General features: G+C 44.8%; 1 protein-coding gene across 1 annotated transcript in view; it reads left to right on the top strand.

Annotated features, from left to right (window-relative positions):
* PTPRH (protein tyrosine phosphatase receptor type H) overlaps positions 1-19177 on the top strand; it is a 779225-nt gene extending 760048 nt beyond the window's left edge. Inside the window, exon 28 of the mRNA XM_078655031.1 lies at positions 16657-19177. Coding sequence (XP_078511157.1) covers positions 16657-16815 — 159 coding nt within the window. The 3' untranslated portion in view covers positions 16816-19177. The remainder of the gene's footprint in view (positions 1-16656) is intronic.
* Positions 19178-23049: the final 3872 nt, after the last annotated feature.

Raw genomic sequence — 23049 nt, 5'->3', positions numbered from 1 at the left:
CCCAAAGGTTACAGGGATTAGGTTTGGATTCTGCAGACATAAAACCATAGAAATTCATCAGTTATAGTTATCTCAAGAAACTTGTGCCCTATGGTAATTGTATCTATAACTTGTGCCCCAGCCCTGTAAACTTTTCTCAACAATAATTGTATTGAAAATGTTGCAGCGATATCAATAATGTCATAGAAGATGTTATGACAGATGTATTATGTGGGCTAATTAGCAGTACTTGGCAAGGGCGTGAGTTATAGATAACGGCATAGTTTCTATAACTATAAATTTCTATGGTTTTATGTTTGGAAAATCTGACCCTAACTATAATGTCCCTCTAACTTTAGTTTTTTTCATTGAATTTCTGAAGTATTTTATTGCTATTTCCTAACCATAACTTCCTTGTAACCTTTGTTATTTTCAGTGAATTTCTACGTTTTTTTAATGCTATTTCTAAACTATAATGTCTCTGCAATCTTTTTTTAGTACATTTCTAGCGTTATTTTAACGTGAAGTAATATTTAGTTACGATATGTTAATCCAAACATTCAGCCAACCCCACATTGTACATAGCTTTAGGCTCTGTGTAGTGGGGAGTTGGCCACAAGCCCTGGCCCTTGGCCAGGCTCTCTGGCCAACTTCCCAAAGGCAGCCATTTGCACCATGGGCCCCCTCCCTGGGCCGCTTTTTGCCTCTGGAACCTCATCTGCCGGTGCCTTGTGCAATGTTTTGGGGAAGAAAGGGTAAGGGGCTCCCCTCCCCCAGCCACTTTTGGTCCCCGAGGACCCAATCGCCCGTGGACGGCAACATATTTCAGTGGGAGGGGAGCACGCAGCCATCCTCCCTAGGCCGATTTAGGCCCCGGGGACCACTTCCTCCGGGGTCCAGCGCCATATTTGATAGGAAGGGAGGAATGCTGCCCCCCTCCCTGGGACAAGTTTGGCTCCAGGGACCCCATCTCCTGGGGCCCGGCACATATTTTTAAGAGAGGTGCATGTTGCCCCACTCCCCAAGCTGATTTTGGTCCCGGAGTCTGTCTACCCTGGGCCTGCTCTATATTTATGGGGGAAGGGGGTAAGCCGCACACCTTCCCAGGCTGGCTTTAGCTCCAGAAACCCCATCCTCCAGGAACCGGCCATACTGCAAAAAGGGGCAGGGGGCATGCAGATCCCTTCCGTGGGTCGAATAACATCCCTGAGACCCCATCCCTTGGGGGCCTTGTCACTGTTTAAAGGGTGAGACGGGCCACTTTGTCCCCCTCCCTGGGGGAATTTAGGCCCCAGGTACTGCACACCCTGGGCCCGACCAACAAAGGGGCGGTTCCCATCCAGGGCACCCACTACACTATGGTAGAGGGCTGCAGGGGAAGACCCAAGGCCCCAGCCGGCTCACCGGCTCCAGCAGAAGCTGGCATTGCTACGGACCTCATTAGCGGCTAAAAATGCTGCTACTTGTGGGTGGAACAATCTTTTAATCAGTTTTACTGCCCACTTCAGTGCAGGCAGGGCAACAGATGAAAGGTCCGCTCCCAGCGAGCGGGAGAATTTTTCATACTCCTGCCTGCTCATAGTGGACTTGGTGTTTGCTCCCACTTGGGGGAAGTTTTGAAATTGCTCCTGCCAAGCGAGAGCAAACAGGACTCCGCTATGTCCCTGGTGTAGGCACCTCGGGACATAGCATATGAACCGGCCCTGGGGGATGGGGTCCCCAGGCCTGTTAACAGCTCAGGGAGGAGGGCTGCACAGCCCCCCTCCCCATTCTATATACGGCTGCACCTCAGGTGATGGGTCCCCGGGCGGAAATTAGCCTGGGAGGAGGGGCTTATGCCTCCCTCCCACTTCTTTTTTAAAGGCCAGGCCCTGGGGGATTTGGGGCACTAGGGCCGATATCGACCTGGGGAGAGGGGGCCACGCATGCCATCCCCCCAAATGTATCTATAGCTTCCTTCCCCCCAGAGACCCAGGCCAACAGGTGTGGGTGGTGTTAAAAAAAGTGTGGTTAAAGGTTACGGTTATAGTTATACTAAAAGTTATACTTATGTTAAGAAACTATAACTTTTGGCCTAATGTTACTTAGCGGCATGAGTTATAGTTTCTTCATATAGTATACCTTTAAGTATAACTGCTGAATTCCTATGGTTCTGTGTGGGTAAAACATCAACCTAACTATAATGTCCCTGTAGCCTTTGTTTTTTTCAATTAATTTCTATGTTTTTTTTACGTAAAGTAATATATAATTACTAACAATAAGTTAACACAACCAACATAGCCTTTGGCTGTGCACAGCTGACTTGGTTGCATGGCCTGGCCTGAATCCAGGCCTTGCGACCAACCCACCCACATGCACCCAACCCCATGCAGCGCACGGCCTTTAGCCTTGCGCAGCAGGGGTATGGTGTGTGAGGTTTCAGGTACCTGCGGATACGTATCCCTAGATATCTATATTTTTATTCCCTTAGAAAACTTCAAAACTGCTGAACAGATTCACCCCAAATCACAAAAAGCAAACTCTGCGGACAAAGATCTAGCCTTCTGTCAAGTTTGATGTAATTCTGTTCAGCGGTTCGGACTGTAGCTGTGTCTAAAACTCGTAAAATCCCCATAGAAAATGCATGGGGAATAAGCTTTTGGGACCCCCTTCTTTTTCTCAGCCCCTCGCTTGACAATTCACCCTCAAACTTTCCAGACAATTGTGAAAATTTCCTGAAGATTCATCAAACTGCACCAAAGTTATTAGCAAAACAAAAAATGCTTTGCCTATTGGAAAAGCTGGTCCTAACTATAACTACCTACTAGCTATTGCCACTAGGTAAAATATATTTAAAAAAATGTATGTATATATATATATATATATATGTTTGTGTGTGTGTGTATATATATATATATATACATGCGTATATATGTATATATATATCGACTCCACAATTCCCCAGTGCCTTGGTACACCAAACAGGAACACGGACTCAAGATTTAGCCGGAATCAGATTATTTTATTTATTTAATATATATAAATGGAACGGTGCATGCCTCAGACGTATTTCGGACACGACGCTGTGTCCTTGCTCACTAAACAAATGAGGAGGCTAAACAGTGAATTTGAAACACCCATTTGGCGCCAATAGACAGATGGGTATAGACATAAAAAGTGGACACATTCTGTTCTTTTTTACATTTTGGTTCGGCCATCTTATAATGTCTGTCCTTCATTACTTATAATGCAACCCCATGCTAATTTTTAGATGTTAAATTGGGATTGTTATGGTTAGCCCAGTATCACAATCATTTAAACAGCGCTCTATGCAAAAATCGCAATATTAAAGTACCATATATATATATATATATTCACTGAAAAAAACGTAGGTTTTACACACGTTATAGTTAGGAAGTAGCATTTACAAAACCTTTGAAATTCACTGAAAAAACCATAGGTTTGACACATTTTATAGTTAGCTGGACATTTCACTCATATAAAACCATTGAAAATCCCCCGTTATAGTTAGTTCAGCTAACTGTGACTCGCGCGCCCGCAATGCACTGCTGATGACGTCACATATTACATCACTCATGACCTGGTCAGTGACATCACTCATGACATCACTGATGACATCTCATATGATATCACTCATGACATCACTGATGAAATCATCCAGTGAATGGGTGTTTTTCTGAAAATTAAATATGTTTTATATATGTATATCTGAAGGTTGATGGAAGAAGAAATGGGTATATAAGTGTATAAATGGCTGCTTTTTTGGTGAAAAATAGATTGTATAACTGACTGATTAAGTGTATCTTAAGGAATACATGGGTTAGTGAGTAATGTTTAAATATATACATTTCTGTATCAGTCTCTCACTTTCTGTATAAGTGGCTACATGTGTTGGTGAGTAGCTATATGAGTGATACATGAGTGTCTATATAGGTTATTGTTTGTTTGATTATCAGTAGGAGTGTCTGAGTGTTTGAGTGTCTGTATGCTTCGTTGGGAGGTCTTACGTAGTGCATAGATGCATGAATGAGTGACTTACTGCTTGTATGTGTTGAAGGCAGCATATGTGCTGGACTGTATGGGTGGATGAGTGTGTGTGGTGAGTAGCTATATAGGTAATTTTTTTTTCTGTATGGGTGGATGAGTGTATATATGGGTGTGTTAGTGAATGAATGACTGCTTTAATAGTGTATTTGTGAGTAAGTACATATGTTTTAAACTAGTACATATGAGTTATGTGTGAGTAACTCTATGGATGAGTGTCGGTGTGTAACAGGATGATCAGGATGTATCAGTGTATGAGTACATATGATGAGTGAGTACATGTATGAGTGACTGTATATGTCTGTTGATGAATGAGTGGATGTGTGTATAGATCTTGGAATTACTAAATAGGTGTGTTGTAAGTGGCATTGGTATGTCTATTGTATTGAAAATGTTATTTTCTATTTCTGAATGTGTGTAATAAAAGTTATATTAGGGTGAGAGAAGATCTGCCACTCTTCCACAAGGATGATGTCATCAGTGATGTCATCAGTGATGTCATTTGAGAAGTCATCAGTGATGTCATGAGTGATGTCACTGACCATGTCATGAGTGATGTAATATGTGACGTCATCAGCAGTGCATTGCGGGGGCGCGAGTTATAGTTAGCTGAGCTAACTATAACGGGGGAATTTCAATGGTTTTATATGAGTGAAATGTCCAGCTAACTATAACATGTGTCAAACCTACGTTTTTTTCAGTGAATTTCAAAGGTTTTGTAAATGCTACTTCTTAACTCTAACGTGTGCAAAACCTATGTTTTTTTCAGTGAATTTCAAAGGTTTTTTAAATGCTAATTCCTAACTATAACGTGGCTGTAACCTATTGTTTTTTCAGTGAATTTCAATGGTTTTGTAAATGAATTTTTTTAATGTAATAATTGTTATATTTTTTATACTGATTTACTATATTATTATGCATTTTTTATTTTTAGATATATTATTTTTTAAATTACATTACATATTTTTAATATCCATTGATAAAAAATGTTTGTACACCTCTCTGCAACGCAGCCCCCTGACGCGTTTGCTGAGGGGGAACTAATTCCCCTTGCATACTGGGGGTCCCTGGGGGCCAACTAGCCCACCAGGAACCTCCAGTATTCCCCAGGGGGCTGCATTGCAGAGAGGTGTAATGAGGCCACACCCTTTTTTACACCTCTCTGCAGCCCACGGGCGCGTTTACAGAGGGGGAACTAATTCCCTCGGAGGCAACTCGCCCACCAGGAGCCTCCAGTATGCGCCAGGTGGCTGCGTTGCTTTGCCCTGGAGGGCGGCAGTCCCCGGGGCAGTGTGGGGGGGATTGGGCACCCCCACACTTCTTTATCACTATGCCCCCACAATTGGGTCCCCCTGGGGGGTAATTTTTAAATAAACATACCGGTTTAAAAAAATAAAAAAACATTTTTGGCCTTGGGGGTCCTTGTGGGACCCCATGAGCAGGCCTAGGGGGTCAGGGTGCTTCTACCCTGCCCCCTTTTTGAGTTCTACACTTTTTTTTCTGCTTTCTTGTGCCTCAGTCTACTGAGGCACAAGATGGCTGCCATCCATTTCTGTTTTGGAGTGTTGACAGACAGTGGCAGCCAATCAGCATGAAGCTCGTGCACGGCAAGGTGCGCGCACGGTGCGCGCTTATAGATATATAATTGATTTCAACTTTAATTTTCTCAGGGACTACTGGAGGGATTTACACTATTTAACCAAAAGCGTGATCTGCGCACCAGACTCTACCATTTTGCCAAGTTATGTGTAATTCCGTTCAGCGGTTCGGGCTGTAGCCGTGTTTAAAGGTCCTATGGAAATTAACATGGGGAAAACACGTTTTGGGACCCCCCTTTTTTCTCGGCCCCTGCTTGACGAATCTACCCGAGACTTTCAGGGAAGGAGCGCAGCGGAGCTGGCCAACATTTTAGAAAATTACAAGCAAATTCCTCAACCGGCGCCAAAGTTATTCCCAATAGAATGTTGCGGATTTCCTATGGAAACTAGGTCCTAACTATAACTACCTACTGGCGACCGCCAGTAGGTAATATATATATAAATATATATATATATATGTGTGTGTGTGTATATATATATAAATTGTGCGTCAGCCAGAGACGCATTCGAGAGCACCCCCGCCTCATCTTGGGCTCGGACCTCACTGGCCTGAACTGTTGCAGTTCCTTCCTTTTTCCAATGTTGATTGGATGGTCCATAGTCCGCCCTGGAGCACGGGAGAAGAGTTGGTAGTGTTGGGGTCATTGACTCCACGCCAGGCAGCGGGCATTGTCTCTGCAGTCCCTACCGCATGGATTCCTGTTCTCTTGGGCTGAGGCGGTATTGGGGGACCAGAGGAGGCGCCTCATTGTGGACTCTGAAGCTGACTTTGCTACAAGTTATTCCTGTAGAGCACACCCTGTGTCCCTCATCCCCGCCAAACTACAAGATTACCTTGGTATCCCCCCTGCATACCTTCGAGGATCCATCCACGAGGATTCTGGGACTGGTAGTTTCCTGATACTCCCGGAACTCTACCCAGGTGTGCTGTTACCGACAGGGGGAGGAGCGGGCCAAAGTACATCCAGGTTAAAAGGCGGGACTTACCTACAGAGTGTTGCATCAAACTTGGGAGGCTTCTGGGCGCTGATGAAGGCCATACCGGGCCGAAATGCATTCGCCATTGCTGCAATAAAGAGCCTCCTACTGGTATCCCCCTGGGTCTCTGCTCTTTTTTCTGGAAGGAGTTTGCCTGTATATATATATATATATATATATATATATATATATGTGTGTGTATATATATATGTGTGTGTGTGTATATATATATATATATATATATATTAGCAGCCCGTCCCGACGTTGTCCAGGAGCAATTGGGATTCAGGGCCCCCACCGCCCCGACATTGTCCGTGGGTCCCCCGGAGCCTTCCTCCATATATTGCAGTATTATACCTCTATGTTTACTTTGTACGCTTTTGTAGCAGCCTGTCCCGACGTTGTCCGGGAGCAATTAGGCTTCAGGGCCACCGCCCGCCCCGACGTTGTCCGTGGGTCCCCCGGAGCCTTCCTCCATATATTGCAGTATTATACCTCTATGTTTACTTTGTACGCTTTTGTAACCTGCACACGTAACTTTTTCCTCCTGTAATGCACCATTTGGCTCACTTTTGTAATGCTCCGTTTGCTTCCTCTTGCTCACGATGTACGCTTTTGTAACCTGCTCACGTAACTTTTTCCTCCAGTAATGCACCGTTTGGCTCACTTTTGTAATGCTCCGTTTGCTTCCTCTTGCTCCCGATTTTCATTTTGCTTCATTTTTCCGCCGCTCACCGCTCCTAAATAAATAAATAAATAACCTACCTCATCCGCCGCTCACTGCTCCTCCCCGCCTGTCTGCCGCTCCTCACCGCCTGTCCGCCGCTCCTCACCGCTCCTCCCCGCGCCATGTCCGCCGGTCCTCCTCGCGCTCCTGGACGACGCTCCTCCCCACGCTCCTCACATCGGGCACGCACGTCGCGGCCGGCGCTTCTTTCAAGGGACTACTTTTTTTCGGTACGTTTTTTTAATAAGGTATATTTATTACGTTTATATAGCCTATGTCCATCTGCACACCCTGACGATTACAATGATGTATCGGGTGTGTGGATTGGCGCTGTGGTTCCAGAGTTTACCCGCCTCAAAGGTTCAAAGTTCTTCCTTTATAATAGTAGTATAGATATGTATATCAATCAATCAAAAGTCTTTATTTCGACGATAAGTCATAAAAGACAACAATAATATACAAAATTTCAGCTGGTTAAAAAATACATCTAAATAATCAAGAATATAGAATCATTCGTTGCAAATTCCAACGGGGTTAAAATCATCCCAGGGCTTGGTGGCAGATCAACTAACCGTTTCACAGATTAAAATTTATAATTTACATCCAATTAGGTATAAAGTATTATACATTAACAGTTCTATTATACACATTGACTAAGATTAAGATCATCTAAAAAAAGGACTACAATTAAAATGTATATACAGAAGAAGGCTAAAAAGATCATCTCGGACATGATTTGGTTAAGCGAATTCTCCATGTCCAGTGTAAAAACTTAGCCACTGCGATAACCACAGACTGGGTGGTATCAGTTTTAAGAATTCTTAGTGCTTCACAGTCAGTTTGGAAACTAAGCTGAAGACAGATAGGGCTCAACCATACCAGTCTTGGAACTTTATACGCAGGGCAACAAAATAAGATGTGCCCAGTGGTCTCCTTTAACCCCTTCCACGCTCATGACGAGCTGGGCTCGTCATGCAGTAGCCTCCTCGCACGCTCATGACGAGCCCAGCTCGTCATAAACCAATGAGGATCACGAAATCCCAGCACAGCAGGGGAATTCCCATAGCATCCAAGAGGTTAAAGTGGAGCAGAAAGGACAAGTCCTTCTCTCCATTTAGAAGTGAAGGAATTTGTTGGTAAAGTTCCCACCCTAAATTGATGGTATCTCTTTCTAGCCTCCGGGACAGTAATATAGTCCCAGTACCCCTCTAGCGCAGGTAAGTGTTTTAGTTCCAAAAACTCCGCCGTTAATGACGGACCAATGGTCGAACCAAATCTCTTCAATATAACCAAGCTCCAATAAAGGTCTCTTAGGACCTTCTTAGGGGGGAAGGTGTTTACCATGGGGTCCTCCCATAGGCTGACCAAGCCCATGGCAGAATAAATAGACTTTACCTCACACAACCACCGAATTTTATGAGCCTTATCAGCATTTCTTACATCTATAAAAGCCCTTGCGTACTGGGAGAGTTCTGGGGTAACCCACAATCTCCTCCAGTACGCCACTGGTCTATAGTGGGCGTTGTCTTCCAGTCGCTGAATGCCTAGATCATAAAAAAGAGGGGTCAACGGGGTTGATGCTGGAAGACCCGAGACCCCACGCAGGAACTTATTTTGAGACCTAGTCAAATGAGTTAAATTACTGTTTCTCCACAATTCCGCCCCATATAAAACTGCCGTGGCTATTTTGGAGTCATAAATTTTCAATACGGGCGTTATTGGCCTAGTGTGGGAAAGGAAAAATTCCTTGATTAAAGCTCCTGATAGCTGAGCATGCTTAATAGCCAGATGTGTAACTTGTGGTTTCCAATCTAATTTGGATGCGAGGGTAATGCCCAGATACGAAAAAACCTGGGTCTGCTCTAATCTGACCCCATTCAATGCTACATTACCTCTAACATGTTTAGATTTGTACAATACCATGAACTTGGTCTTACTAGCGTTTACAACAAGTCCATGATCCTTGCAGAAGACCTCAAACACATCAATGGCTCGTTGTAGGCCCTGCTGCGTTTTGGAGATTAAAAGAGTGTCATCTGCAAACATCAACAGGGGGATCAGCATACCGTCCAGCTTTGGAGCATCGGTCGGACAATGCATAAAGTAGCCGATCACCCTGTTGATGTATAATGAGAAGAGGGTTGGGGCTAAAATGCACCCTTGGCATACACCCCTCTCTATAGGAAATGTATCTGTGACATTACCCTGTTGGTTCCACCTCATTTGGGCAAAATTGTCCTCATGTAGTCTTTTGAGAAGTAGTAAGGTGGTAAGTGGGCAGTGGCAGTGTCCCTACCGCTTTTAATCGCGCTACCGGCGTATGAGTGATTACTACTGGTATGCTGTTACAGCGCTGAGCTAATTTTTAAATAATTCTTTTTAATTCATTTGGGCACTGGTGTGAAAGAGAGCGGGTCGCTGTAATCGCGCTGCTCATATTTGCGCTATTGCTGTATTTACCGGCGGACTGGCCGCATTTAGGACTCTGTTCTGCTGAGGCACTCGGGAAGCAGACAGGCAGCTACAGCAACCAATCACAACTTACTGGACTCGCCCCTCCCTCCCGCCTCGTTCTGACGCCGGTGGCTAGCACCGTTTGAGCAGAGGGCGTGGAGGGTCCGAGCCAGCTACTTCCTGGATTCCATCTGCAGCGCTCTAGTTGCTGGGACGCTGGGGGGGATATAAGGCACCAGATTTTGCAGTTCCTCGTGGTAAGTGGGCAGTGGCAGTGTCCCTACCGCTTTTAATCGCGCTACCGGCGTATGAGTGATTACTACTGGTATGCTGTTACAGCGCAGAGCTAATTTTTAAATCTTTTTAATTCATTTGGGCACTGGTGTGAAAGAGAGCGGGTCGCTGTAATCGCGCTGCTCATATTTGCGCTATTGCTGTATTTACCGGAGGACTGGCCGCATTTAGGACTCTGTTCTGCTGAGGCACTCGGGAAGCAGACAGGCAGCTACCGCAACCAATCACAAAGTACTGGACTCGCCCCTCCCTCCCGCCTCGTTCTGACGCCGGTGGCTAGCACCGTTTGAGCAGAGGGCGTGGAGGGTCCGAGCCAGCTACCTCCTGGATTCCATCTGCAGCGCTCTAGTTGCTGGGACGCTGGGGGGGATATAAGGCGGATGTGCCCTAGGCAGCGCAGCGGACGAGCGCAGCGGGCGCGACGAAGGCGCGCCGAAGTTGCGCCTAAGTTAAGCCCGTCTGCGCCCGGCCGGGCGCGGGCCAGGGCCATACCCCCTGTCTCTTCACCTAGGCACTTGGCCTGGAGTCGTGAAGACTTACTGGCCCTCCGGGGCACACAACCCGGGCCATGCCTGCATAAAATGAAGGCAGAAGATATTCTAGGATGTAACTACTGCGATTTCGCTTTCTATCAGGGTGTCGCGACACCAAAGGGCCATCATGCACTGGTCTGCGGTCTACTGAACGTCCGCTCTTTGCGCAGGCATTGCCTTGACATGCATGATCTCCTTAGTAATAAACAATGGGATCTGGTCTTTATCACGGAAACGTGGCTCGACCAAGATTCCATGCCTGAGGTTCTCGACGCTATCCCGGAGGGGTATTCCCTAGTGAGGCTAGACCGGGAGATAGGAAGAGGTGGCGGGATAGCTATCATAACCAGACAGGGCCTCCGTTGCCAATTAGAACAGGCCAAGATCGTGGGTGGTGAGGTTGGGGCATTTTCCATCTCTGTCAATGGCAGTTGCACTCTGAAGGGCCTGCTGATTTATAGGCCTCCTGGCACTGCTGCAAGATTCAGCGAGAGTTTATTTGAGGGAATTACTGAGGCAGCAGTGCGAGTTGATAAATATCTGGTATTGGGTGACCTCAATCTTCACCTTGATGATCCCGCTGACAGAGTAGCTAGGGATTTTCAGCTAAACATGAAAGTACTGCATCTTGAGCAGAAAGTCCTTAAGCCCACTCACCAACTAGGCCACACACTGGACCCGATTTTTGCTAATTGGGAACAGGTAGTAGTCTCCGATCCCATTCCCATTCCCTGGACAGATCACCACCTGGTTCCCTTCCTGATTTATATTCAGGGAGCTCGGCCGGTGATACCGTCGGCCTCTAGACACCGCAGCCGACGATGGTCGAATTTTTCCCAAACTAAATTTAATTGGGCCCTCAAGGATAAAGGTCACCCAGGGGGAGTGGGAGTGGAAGCCATAAATACTAATCTGGATCAGCTCATCACGGAGGCTCTGGACCAGGTGGCTCCACTTGGCATAACAAGAGGGGGTGGCCGGGTGCAGAGCACGGCACCATGGTATGATAAGGAGGTGCGGGCAGCTAAAGTGGTGTGCAAACATGCAGAACGCCAATGGAGGAAAGCTCTTACGGCACATGCGAAAACAGAGTGCACAGCTAAACGGCGTATCTACCATAGATTGATTAGGAAAGCCAAAACCTTATACTTTGGCGCTAGGATTTTGGAAGCCGAAAATTCTACCAAAGAATTGTTCCTAATCTATAAAACGCTATCGGTGGGGAAACCTGCAGCGGTGCCGGAAGAGCTTTGCACAGTAGAGGGTTGCGACCGTATAGCAGAGTTCTTTGCTAAAAAGGTAGCAACAATCTACGCCTCCTTCCCACAGCAGACTGATCAGATTTCTAAGCCTTTGGAAACAACTCATGTATTAGGGAAACAACAGCTGTCTAGTTTTACCACCCCCCCGACTGAGGAGCTCATTCGCATTTGCGGATCTATACGATCTGGCTCACCTAGGGACCCCACTACACCCAGACGGCTAATGGGAAGTCTTGATGTCCTCGAACCTTACATACGTCATCTGTTAAACACCTCTTACGAGACACAGACTGTTCCCGCTGCGTGGAAGCAAGCGATTGTTCTCCCGCTGCAAAAGAAAGCGAATGTCAGTTTTGATAAACTTGAGAACCTGCGCCCTATCTCCCTCCTGCCATATATGGCGAAGGTTGCGGAAAAAATTGTGAATCTCCAGCTGATGAAACACGTGGACGATGCCTCTCTGCTCCACGATTCTCAGTTTGGTTTCCGCCCCCGTCATTCGACGGAGTCAGCCCTCCTTACGGCGGTGGAGACCTTGCGTCAGGGTGTGGATGAAGGCCAGACTATGGCCTTGATCCTGCTGGACCTCAGCGCTGCATTCGACACTGTAGCACATTCCATCTTGCTACAGTGTCTGAATGAAGGTGGAGTTTCAGGAGCAGCGCTGGGGTGGATAGGATCATTTCTAACTGACAGACGCTTCCAGGTCCGGCTGGGTGACTGTTATTCGAGAGAGATTGGGCTGGGCCAGGGAGTGTCTCAGGGCTCGTCCCTGAGCCCTACCCTGTTCAATCTCTATGTCTCCCCTTTGGCAGGAATTGTGGAGAAATATGGTTTGCGCCTAGTGTCCTATGCCGACGACACGCAGCTGGCCATCTCCCTCTCACGTACCCCGGATCTTGCGGCGGACAATTTCAGGAATTGCATGAAAGATCTAGCAACCTGGATGTCCGCCAACTGTTTAAAGCTCAACGGCAGCAAGACCGAGGTACTGATTGTGGGTGGGACGCTGGCTGCTTGGTCGTCGGCTTGGTGGCCTTCCTGTTTGGGTGAGACGCCAGTCCCTTGTCGGGAGGCAAGAAATCTTGGGGTCTGGTTGGACACTGGCCTGACCTTTGACACACAGACCGGTCGTGTGGCTGGGGTATGCTTCGGCGTTCTGAAGACTTTAAAAAAGGTGTTAGATCTTCTCCCGCTCGCAGCTCGCAGAACGTTGGTGCATGCCCTGGTGACATCCTGCCTCGATTATGGTAATTTGTTATATTTGGGAGCCACGAGGAAAGTCACCAAACGCCTCCAGGTGCTGCAGAATGCGGCAGCCCGCTTAGTACTGAGGCTCCCCAGGAGGTCTCCCTCCAAACCAGCGCTCCACGCACTCCACTGGCTCCCAGTTGCCAGCAGGGTGGAATTTAAATCTCTTTCCACATGCCACCGTATTCTGAATGGCAAGGCTCCTGCTCTGCTCAGAAGTCTGGTGACTGGATATGAGCCCACACGCAACCTTCGCTCCTCTTGCACGGGTCTTCTGACGGTGCCTAGAGTAAGGAAGGCACGCATGGGAGGTAGATCTTTCAGATACCTGGCGGCCAAGCACTGGAATGCTCTGCCCTTATGTCTGCGTTTAGAACCGTCTGAATCCATTTTTAGAAAAAAACTTAAGACTCTCTTATTTAGCAGGTAGACGACTGGGAGGGTGGGCGGATTGTTAGCTCTCACTTATCACAGCGCGGGGACACGCCGGTGGGCGTACTTCCAGGCGCTTTACAAATGCCCAAAATGAAATGAAATGAAATGAGAAGGGACAAAATATTTAAAGGCATGCCCTGATCTGCAAAAACTGCCCACATTTTTTCTCTAGGTACTAGGTCAAACGCCGATTTAAGGTCGACGAATGCCGCAAATAACATACCCCCCCACAAGGACTACCACCCGCCAGTAAATTAAAATGAATCTAAAAACTTGGTCGATAGTGCTTGTATGACTGCGGAATCCTGCCTGGAGAGGTGACAATACTTCTTCCTCCTCAATCCAAGCTAGGATTCTCTGCAGAACAAGCCTTGCAACAACCTTCTGTATACAATCTAACAAGCTAATAGACCATATCCCAAAAGATACACATGGAGCGTTCCCTACTTGCGGAATACAGCTCCCTCCAATACTCCTCATCCCAAGCACGTTTGGCATCATATTGTGGTATTTTGTAAAGGACACGCGCACTTTTAACCCCGGCTCTATCTTTAGTTTTTATTGCCACCGCCAGAGCTTTGTACGCGGACCTACACGACTTCCCATACCTCTGATCTTCCTTCTTAACAGGCCTATTAAAACTTAAGAGGCCCACTTTTCGTAAAAAAAAGCCCTAAGTTTATTAAAAAAAAATTGAGTGAATCGTATTCAGATCTGCCGCAACACCCTCCTGGTTTGTGCAATTTAGGAGATCATTAGTCGCCTGGATAGTAAGTTCCCTCATTGCTGTTAACTTGGCCTCACTCGTTGAACAATTCGTCCATCTAATGCACCTGACATCGTTCGATAGGACGATGTCAATCCTATTCGGAGGAATTTCCTCCCTTAAGTGTTTCCCTAAAGTAAATGTAAGACAGAGGGGATCATGGTCACTTTCCGCCCTTTCAAATACCAACATGTCCTTTAAATTGGACCAGTTCTCTTTATTGGTGAGTATATAATCAATGCTGCTCTTACTTAAACCATTATTAAAGGTAAAAGCCCCGCATTTATCGAAAGCAGATCTACCATTGATTGCTCTCAACCCTAGTCCAACACACAGCACCTTTAGCTGTAGAGCAGCCTCTGTCCATTTTTTCATTGGGGGAAGTGTCAACTGAGGGATATTCCATCTACTATCTTCTTCAGAGGTGAGGTCCACATCATTACTATCTAGCGGCTCAAAACAACAATTAAAATCTCCCGCAACTATGATATTACCCTTAGTGGAGTAAAGCTCAAGGATGGTTTCTAGTTCTTCAATAGTTTTGGACGGTTTCCCACCCTGCGTTCCCCTAGAGTAAACATTAAAAACAAAGAGGTCACTGCAGTCAAGGCAACGAATTTGAATTAGCAATATGTCGTTGCTTTTAGAGTCTAATTGGGTCACATTATATCTGCTGTCTTGTCTAACCCACGTTAGAAGTCCCCCTTTTGATCTTCCATGGTGGCTTGGAATTGCAAGGACACTAAAACTAAGGAATCCAGGTCTATGCTCTGGGGCTTTCAACCAGGTTTCCTGGAGGAGCACTAAGTTCCTACCATCAAGGAATGTAAGCCAATCAGTGGATGATGCCTTGCTCTTAAAACCTGCCATATTCCATGAGACCAGTCTTGTTAGGGTATGGTCGGTGGCTCTCATGGAGATTTGAAAAGGGCCCCCTGCCACATGGTCCTCATGTTCTCTAACCCCCAATGGACCTGCATCTCTGGGGGGAAAATTCATATCTCCAAGGCCAGTGGAAGCAACACTGTCAGTCACTGCAGGATGTAAGGAGCCCTGTAACCCATATACAGAGTGCAAGGTCACTCTGTGGTCATCGGCAGGACCAGCCGTTTCCTGGTCTATAGATCTCCCAACCACAGAGTCAATCATTGACATCCAAAGAACTTAGAACCTCATATCTATTGTTTATTGCAACAGATCAAGTGGGGGTGGGGGGGCTATCTGGGTATAGTACTCTCCCTTTCTTTTGGGTCCAATAATATATGGTGGATAAAAAAAAACAATGGTTCTACATTAACATAATCGTGGTGAATCCTAGCTGAACCTGCCTGCCTCAGAATATTATCAACCAGAAGAGGACAGCCAAAGGTCACAACAACACAGTCACCCTCCATGGTCTTCTTTGTCTTACCCACCCAAGGTACCCTTCTCACCATTTTAAAATTTTTGAACAATTGTTTACCTAACACTGTTTTGTTAGTCAAAAAGTGGAGGGCTTTATTTTTTAGAGTAGACCAGTGTTCCTCCCTGTCATCCTTGCTTTTCGGGACGTTTGCTAAAATTATAGAATACGGACAAGCCTCCTATATGTATATCTATATATATATTTATGTATGTATGTATGACTGCTTCACAATCGTTTCAGCACGCAAAAAGGAAGACAGCACTTACGGAACTTCAGATCAGTAGTGTTTTAATCTTTTGTGGACAGACGCATTTCGGAAGAAATTCGTTCGACACTGGTGAAGGAATTGCTTCCATAAAGCATCAATCAATACAAAAGATTAAAACACTGCTGAGGTGAAGTCCCGTGAGTGCGGTCTTCCTTTTTGCGAGCTGAAAGCATTGTGAAGCAGTCATATGATTGCGGGGCACCACCGCAACTCGGCACCCACTCGCTGAATGACTCTTGTATTTTGGTGTAACAGGAGCGGGATATATATATATGTATATATGTGTATAATTATAAATATATATATCCTCTCTACCTTCTGTGATATATCTCTACTTAAAGGCGCATATGTACAGGTGTTTTATTCTGTTACCTCTGATGCTATTCCCATAATGTAACATACAAAGAACTGAACAGCAGACTTCATGAATCATACTCTTTCAGCTGGCTGTTTCTAACTGCTTAAGTATATTACTTTTGACCAATAAATATTAAAAAGACAAAGCTGATTCTCTGTTTCTACTGATCCTGTGAATGGTGGATAAATCTAAGCGCCTTTAGTTCAAAACTAACCTTTGATACGTAGTCATGGTTTAGGAATGTTCTATTTGTTTATGTTGAAATAATCTATTGTTGAATGGTACTTTTTTTTTTTCTCCGCAGTCCCAGTATATCTTCCTTAATCAGTGCATGCTCGATGTGATCCAAAAGCCGCATGTCTCAACTGAGAACATATATGAGAACCAAATGACTGGTGACCTGATCTATGAGAATGTCGGCGCTGTCAAACATTATGGAAACGCAAATGGTAGAATGGCTTAAGAGGAAGGAAACACCATATGGAGATGAAGCAACTGAACCAAACCGGCACTTAAGGTCCAAAATATTATGGATCCTCTTCCCTCTGCAGCCTGCACCTCTCCTCTAAATACATGGCAGTCCCTCGCCCAAACCGAGCTTTTCTGTGAAGCAGGACACAGGATACCAAACATTCTCACCCTTGTTAAGTAGCATGAAAGCTGTTCGCCATGAAGAACGCTTTTCTTCGATGCACATTCCATGTCACCCAACCTTCTCTTTCTCTATGGGTCCCCTATCGCTCGCTATCAGAAATAAAATTGCACTGAATCCGATGCAGGTCATTGGTACAGCTGAAGTTCCCCGATAACCAGAAGATTCCCTGAGAGTGGTGCAATATGTTCTTTCTCTTCACCAATACTCACCTGAGCTCAGCTTGTACTATCCAGCTATTTTATTATCCATTTTGAATTCTCATGGCTCATCTTCACTGTGCACATTGGTGCAGGACTTTATTTCAGCTTCTTCTGAAAGATGCATAGTCCATTTTTTACTCCTCTTTATTATCTGGTTGATGTTGTTACCCAAAGATGTACTTTTCTGATGTTACCTCAAGCTTTGTTCCTATTCTTACATTGGCTATTTTTGGCAACAATGAATATCATTACTGTGGGAATAGCCATTCTTAATTTTACAGTAGTCTTTGTTGAAGTCACATTGATGTTGTAACATTCTCCATTGATTAGTGTTGACATGCTTGCCATTGTTGATATCCCATTGGCCTTTGTGGTTATCTGGTTAATTGTTGTTAAAGTCATATTGGCAGTTGGAAACATCACTTTGGCCAAAGTTGACAATGGCCTGAATAGCTTGGGTGTTTTTCTGTACAGTTCATTCTCTGCACTAATGGCCTTTGATAGCTGAAACAGCACATCTATGTGAACCCAAATGAAGGAGAATGGAAAAGAGGTCCTGTAAATCTGATGTGTTGTCTCCCACCAGTGCCCCTTCCCATTATTTCCCCTTGCCTTAGAGTGCCAAAAGTGACTGAATGCACCATTGAAAGTGGCTTAGGTTGCCAGTGGCAAAACTGCCACTTTGCATGCCATTTTATCTTTGTTGATCACTATATTGACAAAAAACAAAAGTTGAATGCTTATTTGTAGAAGTAATAACTTAATGCCGTATTCATTCCTTTACATTTCAGTTGGATGTGGAGTGCTCTTTGGGGAAGTAGGCCATGGGGGGATTTCATGTGCAATGGGATGTATGGTGGCCAACTTTAAAAAACATGCTGGAAGGGATATTTTGTGGGAAGTGGTGCTCTTTTGTAACAGAAAACTTGAAACAGATTGAAGTTTAATGTATAAGATCATTCATTTCACTGGAGAAAAACGAAAAAAGGAGTAAACAGAACAATGACTGACTGTGCTCCCACATTTATGACTGCTGGCCTTCATATTGAGGCAAATGAAAATTATATTTATTGAGGATGGGTGAGGGACTAAACATTTTGTGCCACTGTCTACTTTTTTTTTAAAGAGATGGTAAGTGCCTTCTGCAGGGATTCTTATTTGCTTGAGCCACAGTGCCCACTACTGTATGTTTCTGCTGAATTGCACTGCTATATTTTACTTCAGCTTGCTTACACTCTGGAGACAAGGGTGTAGTTTTGGACAAGGTATGCTGAGAATACCCTCAACAAGTAGGCTGGTGGGAAACTTACTGCCAGATTTCTGATCTGGATCCGACCAAAACTATTTACTGACTGAGATTGTGAAATATGCTCTCCACACTTGTCCCGGTATTTGAGAAGCAAAAGAAGAATAAGAGATGTGCTGAGGATCCCATATTTTGGTAAATGGGGAACACAGTTTCGGAACTCCGGGCAAGTTTGTTTGTTCTATCATCAACAACTTAACCACTAGACCATGTTTAATCGCCAATGAGCACCAACAATGCTGATACAGAAAGGCATGGCTGCTGCCTGAAAGGATTACAATGATCAAGAAAACAGGACTTGCATGAGTCTTCCTCTGAGGTACAGCACCGGTACTTGAAGTGTTCCTGAGCTGGGAACATTTTACTTTATTTTTTAACTCATTCCCCTGGTGCCTTCCTCTCCTGAAGTATAAACAAATTGAGTGCAGGGACATTATGCCTTTGTGTCGATTGAACATCTTTAAATCCTTAGAAACAGAATGAATTATATGTAGGAATTTTTCGTATAAAATGTAATTTTTTCTACAAAGATTGTTCCTTTATAAGTGCCTTCAAATTCCTTTTTCGTACGAATCATAGGAAACATCTGTTTACTTATAAACAGCTTTTGTAAATATAATTAAACCACTGTGTTAATTTATTAAATCCTGAAATAATTCAGAAATTGGCATGTGTGTGCGCACTATTTATTGAACTACTAGCAGCTAGAAGATCCCAGCAAACAGCCCTCACTTTTTGTACAACAGCTCGTCCTTCAGGTTTGCTCAGTGCTGCTAATCGTCACTCTTTCCACACTAACACATTCCTTACTTCTTCTTTGAGAGCAAATAGTAGAGGAGTGCACAGTGTATACTATCCTCAAGCTTTGGACACTAACCACTTATTCACTTGTGTGGGACACAAAAATGAGGAGTAACTCTTTCACTTCCTCTATTAAGTGTCCACAATCCTTACTTTTTCTGCACTAACTAATTCTTTTACCTTTTCTGTGGGGTCACAGCAATGAGGAAAACTAATCCTGGATGATTCTCACACTAGCCAGTCTTTCCCTCACACTAGCCAGTCTTGGCTGCTAAGCATTGATAATCCTAGCTCATTCAACACTAAACATGTGTTAGCTTTTGCTACATCAAGGCAATGAGGAACACCTTGCTTTGGAAATGAAATGATCGTCTTTCTTGCAATAATCATTTTCGTTGTTATTATTAGACCACACAAAATAGTACTCCAAGGTAATGACTGTTCTTTCACTTTGTAAACAGACCAAACCAAAATATTGCTTTTAGACTGCAGGAATGAATAGCACATACAGCACTGATGACCCTTATCCTTTGAACACTGCCCAGAGCTTTCGGGATTGCTAGATCCTAAAATCACAAGGGCTCAGAAAATCATGAATGGGCTTGATTTAGGTGCGAGGACACAGTGTGACCAGAAGTAACACCTGCAACCATTCTGAATGCCAATTATCCCAATTTTTTAGGAATAACATGCACACAAGGAATTAATGGGTCCAAATCCACATGCAGAGTTCCTGATCAGGAAAAAAATGTACTCTCATATAGCATCTGCTGTGACTAGCAGGTCCTATCCTGGCAGAGGTGGCCTCTCTTACGGCAGTCCTAAAGAAGCCTCTAGAGGTCCTTGAGCTACCGCTCCTTATGGAGGAAAACCATGTCAGTCCTTTACAGAGATTCTGTAGCTAGCCTCGTTCTCTTCAGTAACAATTAACGTTTTCCCTTCGCCGAAATGCCACATGTTCACCTTAGAGGATTTTGACCAAAATCAATCGATATCTTAGTGGTGGCTGGTGAGATTTGAAAGTGGTGAGGCAAAACTTTCCGTGGGAGATGCATGGTGGCGAGCGAGCCTGAACAAATAAAGGGGGGTCCGGGGTGGTTCTCCCCCCTAGAAAATGTTGAAAAATGAGTGGGCCAATAGTGTATTTTCAAGCAAATTTGAGAAGCAAGAAGGCTAATAAAGCAATTGTGAAAGTGCAGTTATTACATTAATAAAGGGATGTCATATAACAACATGGTAGCTGCTCATTCAGTATAACCACAGAGCTTCATAACAGACTTCAAGATATAAAGGTGAGAACCTCACAGAATATTTCTTCTCGTCAGAGGTGCGCGCGTCACACGTGGCAAGGCCTGTAGCAAAGTGACCTTTCTAAATGAACATTTGTGAGGCTGATTGTAATTTGCATCTCACTGTGATGAGCTGCAATTTGCAAACGCAGATATGGTGGTCTGCAAGAGACAGCAACTCCTGCCCTGCTGCCTGCTGTTACATTACGAACAAGCATTAAAAATGCAATAGGTCTCGCCTTTGATTAAGTTAAAGCCATTTGCTAATGGTATTGTATAGCAAAGCAAATGGCTTTAACTTAATGAAAGGCGAGACCTATTGCAATTTTAATCTCGCCGCTTCTCTCGCGCATACACGGGCTGAGTACCATTGTGAGCCCATGGTTGGATGGAAGGATGGATTGTTGAGCGGATTGGGTGAACGAGTGCACACACTGATGGATGAATGTTTGGATGAATCAGGTTTCATCTGCAAACTTGTTTCCCCAGGACACTTGCATTGCGCCAAAAGGATTCCGCAGGACACTTGCGATTGGGTCTGCGATTTCCAAAGCACACTCGAAAGCACCTGTGCAAACTACAGGTTGCTTTAAAGCATTCTCCAAGCGCAGGATTGGGTCAAAGGTTGAATAGCAGTTAAAATGTGGATAACAGTAGTAGTTATTAACTCTGGAAAGCCTGACCGCACTTGTGTGTCATCAAAGACTTCACAACCCTCATATGATGGTCTTTGGACCTTAGTATTTACTGAAGGACCCTTTGGAGCATTCACCTATGAATATGCCTCTTGAATCCGCATGTCATTAGCCCGCATGCTGTCACAGCGCGGTCGTAACAACGACCGCGTTGTGACAACGCATACCATTACGCCGCAAGTCGTTAGAACGACTTGCGGAGGGGGGGGGGGCGCTGGATGTTGGAATAGTAAAATTTACTATTCCAACTCCAGTCTGTGCGGACTGTAGGGAAGGTGTTGGATTTTAAATCCAACACCTTCTCCCCCCTCCGCAAGTCATTCTAACGACTTGCGGAATAATGGTATGCGTTGTCACAATGCGGTCGTTGTAACGACCGCGTTGTGACAGCAAGCGGGCTCACGGATGCGTCGTGAAGGTGCTTTACCTTCACCTATATGTGAGTCCAGCCACTCACCTAAAAACCAGGTCCGTCTGCAGGGACGATGACAGTTCCTCAACCCCCCCCCCCCCCCCCCCCAACACCTCTCAGTGCTGCTGACCAAAAACAGAAGCCCTGGCAGGTGCCCAAAGAGGGAAGGGGATTTGGAATGAGAGACAAGAAAGAAAGGCTGCTACTCTTCACGCTTTGCTAAGAAGAGGGTGTGTTCCGTCTGGGCCTGCCAGGTTCTGGAATTTGACACGGCGAACCACTCGTAACTTTTCCTAAAATATACAGAGGTAGATAAGAACAGAATGCCCTAAAACTCTTCAGACTACTAGCAATACCAACATTACGTCTTCTACTACTTCTGATTACCATGTAGGCGTGATGAGCTTCAAACAGTTTGTCTCTCAATAAGCATTTAAGAAATGTATTTACAGGTTTCTATGAACATAAAAAGGAATTTGTATTAGACTGTGTATTCTATTTTATGAATTCACATAGTATATGTTTTCTTTTGTAATACCTTATGATCTTACCTGATTGTGCATAAGACTTTTCCAAAGACGTTTCCAAATATATTTGCAGAGTTCCATCCAAGCCTGTTTTAAAACACACTAAGCAACTGCACCTTAAAATGCTGCCCAAAATATCCAGCAGCTTTAAGAATGGCTCACTAAAACGCAATTGCACACAACAATATCAGAAAAGGCGCACTTTACATACAGTCCTTGGCGCTTTACAATGTTATCAAATGTCCCCTTACTATGGCCAAAAAGTGCATGTGTGCATCAAGCATCAGAAAGCTTCAAAACCACCAGGAAGAATTGTTGCCCATTTTACAATCAAACACATGTGCAACAATATCAGGCAGTTTTCCAAATTGCATTCAAAAGCAATACCATTAATTTAAAAGCCATGTTATTCCCTTAAATAGCACTAATGATCATTTACAATAACAAAAAAAGGTAAAGCTTCAATTGAACACCTAGCTCTTGATCATTTACAATAACAAAAAATGTAAAGCTTCAATTGAACACTTAGCTCAGAAGCGCTTTTAAAATGAGTCCAGAAATGTTCTTATCTCAGTCCTGAGCGGCCCAAAGACAGGGAGAATTTCTGCTGGCAGAGGTCACAAGGTGAAATCCTTCTCTTCAGCTGAGGCTCCGATGACGTGAGGCTCCAGGGAATGCCTGTGGCTGGAAACAGAAAGCCGAGCAACGGGTGTCTGCAGATCGAGGCTATTTATAGCCAAGATCCTGGGCGTTGCCGGGCGTGTTCATTCCATGTGCTCAGTACAGTTACAGCTCATGTGTTAAACCCACTG

Source organism: Lissotriton helveticus, chromosome 7, assembly GCF_964261635.1.
Source record: "Lissotriton helveticus chromosome 7, aLisHel1.1, whole genome shotgun sequence".
NCBI lineage: Eukaryota > Metazoa > Chordata > Amphibia > Caudata > Salamandridae > Lissotriton > Lissotriton helveticus.
Note: the sequence above shows the minus strand (reverse complement) of the source record. Positions and strands in the feature narration are given on the sequence as shown.